This window comes from Trichosurus vulpecula, chromosome 9 (assembly GCF_011100635.1).
Source record: "Trichosurus vulpecula isolate mTriVul1 chromosome 9, mTriVul1.pri, whole genome shotgun sequence".
NCBI lineage: Eukaryota > Metazoa > Chordata > Mammalia > Diprotodontia > Phalangeridae > Trichosurus > Trichosurus vulpecula.
In genome coordinates this window covers 35,078,286-35,092,032 of record NC_050581.1, presented here as the reverse complement: position 1 = coordinate 35,092,032, position 13,747 = coordinate 35,078,286, and the positions used below count along the sequence as shown (strand labels likewise).

At 39.6% G+C, this 13,747-nt stretch overlaps 1 protein-coding gene across 1 annotated transcript in view; it reads left to right on the top strand.

Annotated features, from left to right (window-relative positions):
* Positions 1–13,747, top strand: part of MAMDC2 (MAM domain containing 2) — a 223,208-nt gene that overhangs the window by 204,588 nt on the left and 4,873 nt on the right. Inside the window, exon 12 of the mRNA XM_036737380.1 lies at positions 10,622–10,881. Within this exon, the coding sequence (XP_036593275.1) occupies positions 10,622–10,881 (260 nt within the window). The remainder of the gene's footprint in view (positions 1–10,621; positions 10,882–13,747) is intronic.

Below are 13,747 nucleotides of genomic sequence, written 5' to 3'. Positions count from 1 at the left end.
AGCCCACAACCCCGTGGCCCAGTAGAAGTTTTGAATATAGAGTGGAGATGTAAAATAAATGAATAGAGTTTATATTACATTTAGGATAAATTTTTAGAAAAGCATGGCACTTGAATCTCAGACATTTTCAAGTGTTCACCTGGACCTGCAAAATAGAATAAAACAGATAAAGTGCTTTCAATACATTTGATTTTGTTTTCCATTGTCCCCAATGGCTCCCTCCTTGATCCTTTGCATTGTGGCTTCCATATTCATTTCTCTATAGGCAGTGAGGTGGAGCAGTAGATAGAACTCTAGGCCTGGATTAAGAAAGACCCGTGGTCAGAGTTGGCCTCTGACACTTACTAGCTGTGTGATCCTGGTCAAGTCACTTAGTCTCTGCCTGGTTCAATTTCCTCAACTATAAAATGGGGATAACAGTAGCACCTATCTCACAGGGTTGTTGTGCAGATCAAATGTGATAATGTTTGTAAAGTGCCTGGCATACAGTAGGTGATTAATAAAAACCTGGATTCTTTGGACTCTACTCTGACAACTTGTTTTCTTTCTCCTTGGCTAAATCCTTGACTTCATCCTTTTCTGCCAAATGTGGCTGCTGACAAAGCTCCTCCTAGGTCTTCTGCTCTTCTCCTACACACATTCTCTTGGGCTCTATTCTTATGGATTCCATTACCACCCATATAACTCTCAAATCTGTTTCCAGTGCCTTTCATCTAATTCAGTATCTCTTGGGGCCTATGAATGACTCATGGAATGGTCCCTAAAACCCTAAAACTGATTCAAGGCAAACATTTCTAAAATTTATCATCCACTTCATCCTCCAAAGGGCAGGTAGGTGTCGCAGTGGATAGAGGACTGGGCTTGGAGTTAGGAAGATTCATCTTCTTGAGTTCAAATCTGGCCTCAGGCACTTACTAGCTGTGTGACCCTGGGCAAGTCACTTAACCCTGTCTGCCTCAGTTTCCTCATCTGTAAAATGAGCTGGAGAAGGAATGAGAAACCACTCTAGTATCTTTCTGAACAACAACAACATCATCCTTCAAAACCTTGCCAACTTTACCAACATAATTAATGACATCACAGTCATCTCGGTTCCCCAGACTTTTTTTTGCCACCCTGTTTAAGTTGCCTCCCACATTTAGCCTATAAGAAAGTGTTGCCTGTTCTTCCATAATTGTCACATTCTTTCCTTTTTCCTCCCACAATATGGCCCCCATCCAAATTCTGTCTAAGGCCTGAACTATAGCAATCTCCTTATCAGGTTGCTTTTCCATGGGCCTCTCTTATTCCTTTGTATCCTACATCTAATATCCAGAGACTTCCTCAGCTGTCATTCTGATAACCGTGATCTCAAACAAGCATCAAATTTAAGAGCTAGAAAGTATATCTGAAGCCTAACCCATACCTGAACAACATAGCCTACAGATGGTTATCCGGGCTTTATTGAAAATCTCCAGGGACAGGAGCTCCCTATCCCCTAATGCATCCACTTTCAGAGAGCTCCAGCTGTAATGAATTTAGACTTACAGTCTAAATTTGCCAGAAACAAAATCTGCTGTGTGGTGACACTAATGTTGAGACAAAAATGAAAAATGGATTTTACAGTGTTATGGATGGCAAAGACTATAACTCAAATATGTCTGTAAGAGTCCAAGTTTGATCTGTTTTATGTCTATCCCACATGGTGACCAAAATGTTCAGAGACACTTGAGATTATGAGTACCTATTCAACTCTTTAAAACATTTCTTTTGGAAGTGACCAAACCTTTCCCATGTGGTTTACTCCAAAACCTTCATTTGACAAGAGAAAGGTGATATAGAAGGGTGGGGGAACCTAGTCTGTGACTACCTTTGCTAAATCCCCAAAATTTGACTTCCAAGGAACACAGATCAAGGTATCTATCAATCCATAAAGTCCAGTATCAACCTCAAAAATTTCCAATTTCAATTATTTTTGCACAATTACACACATGTATCTTTCTGTGTATGTGTTACTATATACTATGTACACATCATATTTATCTATCTGTGCTTGAAAAACACCATGGTCCAGTAGGAAAAGCAAGTGTATTTGATATCAGAAAATCTGGGCTCTACAGCTGTGAACTGGAGCTAATCAATTCCTCTCTTTGAGCCGCACTTTCCCTATGAGTAAAATCCAAGTAATTCTTACACTCCACTTCTCATGAGGCTACAGTAACTCCAGAAACTCCTGATTTTGAGTTCAATACTCTCCTTCAGTTGCACCCAACTTATATAATTGTCCTCATGTCTTGCTGCACCCAAGATCACATTCTCTGAGCCTGCCAAACAAAATGTTTACCAGTTTACCTGCCATTTTTCTGTTCTCAGCTCTAAGTTCTTATTTGTATTATTCTTCCTACCTGGAATGTTATCCTACCTCCCCTGTGCCAGACAGGTGTGTCCACCTACTTTTTAGAATCTGACATGTATCAAGGGATGTCTAGGGTCTTCAGGAGGACGAGGATCTCTGATGTGAGGGCTTGCCAAACACTTTTCAGGGCTGCTCATCCACCTTTGGTGTCCACCTGTTCACCCAACTCTCACTTGTGGCTCCAAGAAGGTGTAGCATGCACACTAACCACACCCAGTAAACCATCTTGCCAGATGTGCTAAACCTTGTTAAGGATCACTGACAGGGCTCAAATTTGTCGGTGAGTCAGGGAAATGTCTACCCCAAGCATGTGAAGACTTTCCCTGGCAGAATAGGTGGATGAGAACAATTTGTTCCAAAAGCTATGAAGGTGGCTGAAGCAGGCACTGTGCGGCACTTAGATCTTGGTCAGGCATCAAAGACACCAAGGTCATCTACAGCATCCCAGGTCACCACCAGTCATCTCGACTTTTGCCTTGCCACTAGACTTCAATTATTCAGGAAGAGACAGTGAGGCTGACAACTTTGTGCCAGGCAACGTCCTCAATTAAATCCAATTCACACACAAGTGAAGAGAGCTCAGTTTTCCAAACAGCAAAAGGTTAACCTTTTAAGTGCCTGAATGTTGAATTCTAGCCTCTTGAAAATGGACTATTCAATTCTTTGCCATCCTAAATAAATAGATTAGTGTTTTGTCTGCAATGTTCTTTCTTCACAATAACCCTGAGAGCTTATCAGTGTAAATCTGATTATTCCCACTGTACAAATGAAAGAGTGGAATATCAGAGAGGGGCAGTGACTTGTCCAAGGTCCTGAATACAATTTACTATCTTTCCTTGGGTCAGGATTATTGTTACGAGCATCATTTATAATGATGATCTATAAATGTAGCAGACAAGACACTTTTTCTCCATTTTTCCCTTCTAAGTTATGTGGTCACAAAGGATAGAACACAAGTGGCCATTATCCATGTATAAAAACATACAGATTTGAAAGACTTAAGCACTCTCATTAATGTAATGATCAGCCATGACTCCAGAGGACCAATGATGAAATACGCTATGCACATCCAGATAGAAGTGAAAGACTCTGAGTGCAAAATGAATGAAACATTATAAGATATGTATGTATATATACATATTTATGCATATACATACGTGTGCGTGCGTGTGTGTGTGTGTGTGTGTGTGTAGGCAGCTAGGTCAGGCAGTAGTAGATACAGCATCGGACCTGGAGTCAGGAAGACCTGAGTTTAAATCTGGCCTAGGACACTTACTAGCTGTGTGACCCTGGGCAAGTCACTTAACCCTGTTTGCCTCACTTTCTTCCTTTCTAAAACGAACTGGAAGAGGAAATGACAAACCATTTCAGTATCTTTGCCAAGGAAACCCCAAATGGGGTCACAAAGAGTTGGATATGACTGAAACAACTGAATAACAACAACATATGTAAATTATCTATGTGTGAGTATGTATGTACACATGTATGCATATTTATGTGTGTATTTATGTATGGAGGCAGCTAGGTGGCTCAGTGGACCCGCTGAGACTGGAGTCAGGAAGATGTGAGTTCAAATCTGGCCTCAGACACTTACTAGCTGTGTGACCCGGGGCAAGTCACTTAATCCCTGTTTGCCTTGATCTGCTGGAGAAGGAAATGACAAACCATTCCAGTATCCTTGCCCAGAAAACACCTTGGACAGTGATGGAGTGCTGTGGTCCATGGAGTTACAAAGAGGTGGACATAACTGAATGATTGAACAACAACAGCAATGATATGTGTACATGTATATCGTGTGTGTGTGTGTGTGTGTGTGTGTGTGCGTGTGTACTTGAACCCAGCTCTTCTTGATTCTGAGGCCACTTTTCTGTCACTCTCCATCATCTGTAAAATGCGTACAGTACTACCCATGTTGTTTGCCTGTAGTGTTGACCTCATATGTTGTGAATATTAAATTATATTTTATAGGCAACGTACCTTGCAAACTTTAAGGCACTACACATACGTCAGTTATTCATATTACAAATGTGTCAGCTTCTTACTTTGCTATCCAGGTGCTGAGTGTAGGTCCTGTCTCATCTATGGGAGAAAAAGTATGCCTATCAGATTTGTCATTAATGACCACTTTCCTAGAGTCCTTTCTTTTATGTCACATCTACACAACAGAGGAAAGCTAGTCTTGGGTCTGTGACAAATGATTTAAATGGAACCCAAAGGAAAGTGAATGATTGGTACTAAAGCACCAAGAAGGAACACCCCCATCACCACCACCAGATTGATCACCACCAACAATCTTATCTTTTTTTTTTAATGTCAAATGCCTTCCCTCCTAACTAATTGCATTATTACAGATCAATTGAAATTTATATTGAGGTGAGCAGATTCAGCAGAATTTCCTCTGCCATGTCTTCTTCCAGTCCACTTTATTAGCCACTCCCTGGCAGAATTAGGAAGTTCCCAGTCCAGATGCTCCTTGTTTAATGAGGCAATGAAGAACATTCTCAGCTCAGCTCCTGAGATTTTATTACTCATTGCTGTCCTATTAGCATGTACATGGCACCATATTTTCAGAATGCTCTGTAATCACCCATTATTTGTTGCAGCGCCCTTGATGTTTATGGGGGTGCTTCATGGCAAAAGAAATGTCATCTGTCTTACTTAGAAAGTATCTTAAATATTGCTGAATTGAAATTGTCGCATCTTTTAGTCCTGGTAATTTGCTGATGAACGAACCTAGAAAAATCATCTCAGTTTCCCTTCCTTCTGGGTAAAGCTACCCTCACTCCATTTCAGGAAGGTACCTATACATCTTTTCTTAAACAGTTTCTAGGAGAGATAACCACAGCTATATTTAGTAGTGCTTCTAGTGACTCAGAAGTCCTCATAATCTTAAGCAGTTAAATTATCCTCCAATAGAATAGCACACAAAGTCAGAGGTGTTTTTAATTCTTGGTAATTATCTCTTCCTATGTCCACACCATGCTTTCCACAATTTGGCCATCATCTTCGTCTTTCTCCCGCAAGAAGTCTGGACTCTGCCCATTAGAAACTGAGTTCTGATTGGTGACCTTTCACCTCATCTTGTTCTATACCAGGCCATCTTGACGCCATGCCTTCCGGAGCATTCATGTCCCCTATCCACTCCCACCACCACCCCTTTATGTATTGCCTTCTCCCATTAGAATATGAATACCTTGAGGACAGGAATTGACTTGCTTGCTTGCATTTCTATGTGCAGCATTTGGTATAGCATCTGACACATAGTAAATGTGTGAATGCTTTACCCATTTATCTTTCTGTATTTATAATCAGAAAACCATTGTAATGGTGCTGTTGGTAATATAGTAGTGTTAATAAAGACTATTTAATTTAAAATCTATTTTTAATTATGAATTTAAATTTAATTAAATATTAATACAATTGAAATTATGAATTTAAAATTATGAATTATGGGCAAAGAGTCTTATTCTTTAAAAAAAGATTAATCTTTCAGTTGAATTTCAACTTCAGAGTTGGGGGGTTGTTTTTTTTAACAAGGCTTGACCTTTTACAGATATTAGTATCATAGGGGTCATCTAGTACAACCTCCTTATTTTCATATGAAAAAACTGAGGCCAAGAATGACTTCCCTAAGTGACTTGCCTGAGGTCACACAGGTGGTACATGGCAGAGATAGGCCTTAAATACCAATCCTATGATGCTGAGTTTTGTGCTCCTTCCAGAGAATCATTTTGCCTCATCCTTATATTACTAGATATTCTGTAACATCCTAGTTATTTTGATCTGCACTTGCCCTCAACCTATTGTTATGTCAGTCAGGGTCTTCTCTCTCATACATAATCAAAGAATTTTTAAAACACTATTTAATCCCACAGGTATAATCCTAACACTATTCTCTAATTATAAGGAGAAACAACATGGCATAAAAGAGAGAAATTCTGGACCTGTAGTCAGGAAGATCTGGGTTCAAATCCTGCCTCTGATAACACCTGTGTGAACATGGTCCAGATGCCAAAGTGCCCATGACTGGTCCTCTCTGCCCCTCAGGAAACCCTCTAAGATTCTAAATTAAGTTCTTACACGAAATAAAATAACATTAATATATTTTGAGCTCCTGTGTTAGAAATCTGGCATTTTCTCTTATCACATTTAAGTTTTTCTAGGAGTCCTCATGAACTACCCTACCCTATCTTGCCAAATGCTGCTTAACCACAAAACATCACTGGGAAAATAGTCAGCCAATAGAAATCCACAAGCATTTTAAAACAGAGTTAAGAGCATTTTCTGAGGATTATCCCACACCTATTCCTTCTACCATGCATGAACCCAAAGTGAAGTGAACCCAAAGCTACATCAACTCTTAAGTATTCTCCATATCACCAGAGTGACTGTGCATAGCTCTTTATTGCTCACAGGGGACAAAGTCACATGAGGCACTCAGGACATGTCCTCAACTCAGACAGAAGGAAGCGAGGAGGCCACAGGAACAGCTGCCACCCAGTTCAGAATTCCTAGTATGCTTTGTGCTTTAACATGCCTTAAAGTTGCTACACAAAGGACAGATGGGACCCTGGAATAATTTCCTCATCCCAAATAGACCTATTACAGCCCCAGACTTGAGTGTTAAACAATGACCCTCAGAGGAAAAATAATTTGTTTTCACCAGTTAATAATCCATTCTACAAACCTGTGTGTGCTGGATCATATGAGCTCCACTGTGACTCACAGCAATCAGATTTCTTGGCCACAGGTCCACAATTTTTGTTTGTTGCTGCTTTAATGTGGCAGAGCTTTTAAACACATAAGGCTTTTGTCTGCTTTCCAAAATGTAGGTGACTGCTATGGATGTCCACAAAGCCCTGAGCTTTTTAGAGGGAAAGACACTATAGAAACATTATATTTCTAGGCATGTAAAGATGAAAAGCACATTTATTCCTGGAAGAGACTAAATTTGGACTCTGTATCAAGAGGAGTAAAGGATGATAGGATTATAGATTCAGAGATAGAAGAGACTCTAGAGATCAATAGATCCAACTCTTTCAATACAGGTGAGAACCTGAGGTAAGTCGGGGTTAAGTCACTTGCCCTGGGCCATACAGCTAGTAGATAACTGAGGTGGGATTTGAACCAGGGCTTCTGATTCCAAATTCAAACTCTGCTGCCAAATGTCAACTAAGAAATATATAAGTGAAAAATAAGACAGGCAAGGAAGGAAAAGCAGCAAATGGCCCATATGCTTCATTGTTAACCTTGTGATATCAATAGAAATCAAGGAATGGTCCGAGAACATTGAGTGGACCCCATAGTAAATTTAGGAGCACAAATGAACAAAAGTCACACAAGATAAATAAGCATGGATGGGTTGCCATCAGCATTATTGTAGAGACTAGGAATAATTTTCGCACACTACCCACACTGATAACAGATACCATACATTTAGAACATACAAAGTCATCTAGTCCAACCCCATAAGATCTGGTAAATGAGGTTCAGAGATTTTAACTTGACCAAAGTGATACAGAAGTAAGTGGCAGAGGTGAGATTTGCTCCCAAGTCCCATAACTCTAATTAATATTTTTAAGCATCTACTATGTGCCAGGCACTGTGCTAAGCACTGTTCAACACTGTTTTCCTCTGTATCACATGGAATATATTCTGGGCAGGTTCATAATTTTCCTTAAAATTATTTTTGGTAAAATTCTGATCTATTTTGGTGTTGCCTTATGAAAAATCCAGATGTGTTCAGAGTAGAAAAAAAATAGTTCATATTTCTCAAAAGAAATCTAAGGAAATTGATTAATTCAAGCATAGCATCAGTTCCCTGCAAAGGTCCCTTATACCCTTATATTCCCCTGCATTTATTGACCCCACAATTCCAAAATTCACTTAGTTATAAATGTCAGCACAACTTAAGAGAATTATTTTGGATTCTACTGTATTCATTACAAACTGAAATCTCTAACATTATGCTATATCTTCAGTCTGATACCCAAGACTCATAGGTGTAAGAACAAAAAGTAGGATAAAGTTTTGGACTCATAAGTGCATAGATACCATTTGTTCAATCAATGTATGTGTATTTTCATTCAGAATCTCATAACCAGGAATTATTTCACAAGTGATTCAGAACAGCTGACTCAAATAGTTATGTGTAAAGTGTTAATGACAATAAGGTTGGGCTAAATGTTTTCAATCCTTTCATTCCCTCTTTCAAGCAAAGCAGAGTGAGATATGTGGAAACTTGAGCAAAAGCATGAATAGGCTGGGATAGAGATGGAGAAGCAGAGCTTAGGTAAAAGGCATGATCAGATAGGTAGAGAACTAAAAAAGACAGGATTCCTGGTGTAGGCCTAAAGTAAAGGCATAGGACCTATGGTAGGTGTGAGGGTTCATTGTGAGTAGGAACCAAGGTAAGATCAGTGAAAATGGTTGGTTGAAGCTTGGTCAACAGCCAGATATCAGGGCTGGAGTAACTAGTAAGGCAGGTTCTAGGGTCCATGGCTGAGAAAGCCCCAGGAATAGTTTCTAGGGTGACTCTTATTCCAAAAGGAATCTGGGGACAATTGTTGCCTTAGACAACTTGTGTCTTCTCTCTAATCAATCCTGTCCCCTGAGATGGTCTCTCCTAAGGCTTTAAAATGCCAGATAAGTCCAGGTAATCTTTGTTCTCAGTGGAAGTAACAGTAGCCTCCACCCAGCAGCACTTAGGCAGTTAGGTGGACTAATGACTAGATCTGGATTTCCAATCCTGCCTCAGATACTTATTGTACTGTGTGACCTCTCTAAGCCCCAAATTATAGCATTTACCTCCCAGGGTTAAAAAAAGGATCAAATGAGATAATATACATAAAGCACTACATAAATGCTAGCTATCATTATTATTATTGCTATTCTGTCCATGTAGGTTGCAGTGCTACAACTTCTGACTACATTTGGGGCTAGACTATGGAACTAGAGTGCTCTGGGGGTTGGGTGGATAATTCCTCAAGGCTCTCTTCATTACAGTCTTCTTCCTCTAGGCCCTAGTACCCCACCCCCAACAACTACACCCTGTCTAAGGCAGGTATCCTAACAGCTTGACAACTGTCTCACATAATCTCTATCATTGATGGGAAGCACTAAATGCTAGGGGAGAGATGGCTTAGCACTAAACTACTACTTACTAATACACTATCACTGGGGCAAAGATTCTGGGTATAACATTAAATCAGAAGATCACAGATTTAGAGCTAGAATTTAGAGATTATCTAGTACAACCTCCCCACTGCAGAGATGAGGAAACAGACCTAGAAAGGTCAAGTAATTTGCTCTAGGTTACACAAGTAGTCATTGGCAGAGATAAGATTTGAATCCACATCCTTTGGCCCTGAATGAAGCACTCTTTCCATTGCATCACACTGATGGTGGACCATTTGTTTCTTCTCAATATCCAAAGGACATCATTTTTCAGAAACAACCCCAAGAATTGAATGTCCTAACAGACTTTCCATTTACCCTCCCTCCAAGAAGGGCATTTCCTCTAAGGAGCTCTTTTGTCATTTGGGGGCTCCATCCATCATACAGTGGGAGAGGTGGCCAAGCTAGGTTTGGAAAGCCATAGGAACTTGGTTTGAAGCCACAATTTGCCATTTGTCAACCTTGCAAGTTTGGACAAATTGTTTCACCCCTCTGGGTTTCAGTTTCCTCAGCTATAAATGAGAAGGTTGGATTAGATGATCTCTAAAGCCAGAACTAAATATATGATTCTACAATCTATATTATTCAGGGCCTTTTCTTAAACAAAGACCCTTATAATCTCCCTCCAGTCTGACTGATTCTTTATCTAAATCAATCTTGAATGTGCAAGGTTGTGTGTCCCTATTCTTCCTCTTAGCAAATGCAAAGATGAGAATTTAATGGCATAAATATTTGTATCTGAAGGACAAAATTTTATGAAAGGAACAAAGCTGATGTTTTAGTTGCCATTTGTACAGGGTGTACTAATTACCCTCTTGCAATTTAAACTGCATTTTAAGCAATTGAGCTTAAAGTATGAGAACAAGGTTTCTCAATAGATTTTTTCTTGAGATAAGGGGGTTCTGAGATGTTATTTTGCATATATGTGCTATCCTTTTTCAATGTTGTCGTCTAGGCATTCATTTCTCTCAGCTTATTGCATAGGAATATGTGGGGTAGAGGAAGGCCATAATTTATTGTGACTGCTTTTGACTTTGTATCTCTCTTTAGGTTACTACATGTACATCGAGGCATCTAATATGGTTTATGGGCAAAAGGCACAACTGGTGTCAACATCTCTAAGAGGAGTCATTGGAAAGCACTGCCTCACGTTTTTCTATCACATGTATGGAGCAGGAACTGGACTCTTAAATGTTTACTTGAAAAAGGAGGGTTATAGAGAAGAGTCCCTTTTGTGGAGAAGAAGAGGAGAGCAGAGTATTACCTGGCTAAGAGGACTGGTTGAATACAGCTGTGAAAGGCAGCATCAGGTAAATGAAATAAGCTGAGGCTCAAATTGAGGGAATTCCAAATTCATATCTCTCAGCTGGTCTTTTTGGTTTTTCCTTCTTGTTCAACATCACGGTTGACTTCATCTGACAATTTCTGAGCAGTATTCTGCTTAGTCTTTTGCTTCTCTACTGAGGGGCTGGGGAATGTTTGATTGAAACGTCTCCGATACCATTAATTTTCTTAAACATTACTCAGATTTGACTTTTTAAGACAGGAGGACTGCTAGCACAGGTTCGCTCTTGATCTGGTCAGACAGGAATACAGCTTCAGAAGGGTTAATAATCCTACTTTATTCTAGTCTAGTCTTCTCAAAGGGAGTTGCCGATAATGGGAGCACCAACTCCTACAGCATTCCCTAATCACCCTTCTCGCTGGGGTGGTGAAAAGGAAAGGCAACTACCCCTATGTCTCAATAGGGTCAATTGGGACAGGCACAGCTTGAGTACTCCCCTAAATCCCCTCAAGCCTCAACAGGAGCCAGTTGAGGTAAACACAGATTCCCCCAAGCCTTGATGGCAGCCAATCAAGGCACACACAACACTCCAGTTTGTGCGTTCAACCCTAAGGGTTCTCCACTCACTGACCAGTGCCCACCTGCTTTACAGGGCAACAGACAAAGAAGGCATATTTCCAGCAATAACCTCAAAAGTTTATATCACCTCATCCCTATATCTCCCTACTCAGTTGCAGCAGATATTTACAATTGAAGCACAAATGTTTATATTATTTATCATTATATAATGCCGCACAAGCATGGTGGAGATGTTTTGAACCGTAATCATGAGAACTCATATCTAATACCTGGAAACGAGAGATTGTTATGGCTATGGATCCTGGGAAACTAAATTCTAAGAAAGAAGAACAAAAATCTACCTTACACACACTGAAACCCACCTTACTTATAGCTTTCTTGAAGAGATCCTTCATTTAGATTGCTACAGTTAGTGTGCGTATTGTCCTGCTTCAGTCATCTTGTGTCCATTTGTACAGCTCTTCTTGAGTTTTCTGAATTTCACATATTTGTTATTTCATGCTGCATATAATATTTGATCACATTTATATATCACAATTTGTTCTACAGTGCCCTTGTCAATGGGCACTCATTTTATTTCCATGTCTTTGCTGTCCCCCCAAATTATGTATTAATGTTTAGGTGTATGTGAGACTTTTTACTTTTTTTTCTTTGTTTGCTTTTATCTCTTTGGGGCATATGGCCAGTAGTGGGATCTCTGGGGCAAAGAGGATGAATAGTTTAATGACTTTCCTCACATAATTCTAAATTATTTTTCAGAAATGATTGGACCTATCTACAGCTTCACTAATAATATGTATGTATATTCCTACAGCTAGGGCAACTCAGTGATGCAGCGGATAAAGTATTGGGCCTGTAGTTAGGAAGATTCATCTTCCTGAGTTTAAATCTGGACTCAAATTGTTACTAGCTGTGTGGCCTTAGCAAGTTGCCTCAGTTTCTTCATCTGTAAAATGAGCTAGAGAAAGAAATGGCAAACCACTCCAGGATCTTTGCCAAGAAAACCCCAAATGGGGTCACAAAGAGTCAGACATGACTGAAAAAAACTAAACAATAACAAATCTTCCTACAGATCCTCAAACAATTGAGGTGGGGGGATCATCTTTGCCAATTTTCAGGCAAACTCAGCGTGGATTTAATTTGATTTTCTGTTACTACAAATGCTTTTGAGGCTGCCTTCATACCATTGTTAATAGTTTAAAACCCTCCCACTGAAAACTATCAAAATCAACTTGTGAATAAAGACCAGGTTTCTTTACTTTTGCCCCACTATCTTGATTCACAGTTACTGACCTAGCCTGTCAGATCACGCTATGGGCATGCCCAAGGTGCTTAGTAACCAACTCCTAAGGATATAGAAAGACAGACACACATACCCTGTTGGTAGAGCTTCAGTGGCAGTCATTCAACTCTTCTTGAATGAGATTTAAAATAATTATAATAAGAAAGCAAGTAAAATGTCCCTACCCTTTGACCTAGAGATCCCACTGCTATGCATATATAACAAAGAGGCCAAAAAGGCAAAGAAGGCCCAATATACAAAGAAAAATTTACTTTTTGTAGTAATGATAATAGATGTCAATAGATGGAGTAATACTATGCCACAAAAATGATAAATATGAAGCATTTAGAGGAGCATTGGGAAGACATAAACTATACAAAGTGAAGTAAGGAAAACCAGTAAAACAATATATATATGCACAATAACTACAACAATGTAAATAGAAAGAACAAAAAAAATTAACATATCAGAATTATATGACCATGCTTATTCCTTAAGGAAAAATAAAAAAGGCACCATCTTCCCTTCTTTGCAGAGGTGGGGAATGGTATCAGATCTGGTTGTTATTTTGGCTGACCTGATTCTCTCTCTGTCTCTCTCTGTTTCTCTCTCTCTGTCTCTGTCTCTCTGTCTCTCTCAGCTTGATGGATTAGGGAGCGAGTAAAACATAGATACAGAAATGACAGTGATAGAAAAACAATAGGTATCCCCTCCCAGTTTTTTTTAAATCACAATCCCTCAAGCCCCCGTGTCAGCCTCGTGGCAATTAAAAGCAACAGAGTAAAAAGCAGCTCGTTAAATTCACATGATAAGTAAGGGAAGCAGCTAATCTGGCAACAGCTGAATTGCATTGTCTTCCATTATTGGTACTTACTGGCATGTAGTTAGGAAATGTAAGGAGAAAAAATACTGGTGGCTGATGCTGGTGGGTAATTAGAATGACTGAAACTACATATATTTTTGGTGAATTTGATTTTTTGCAAAGAGAGATTGAGATCCAGCAAGGGCATGGCTTCACTGTGTGAGACCT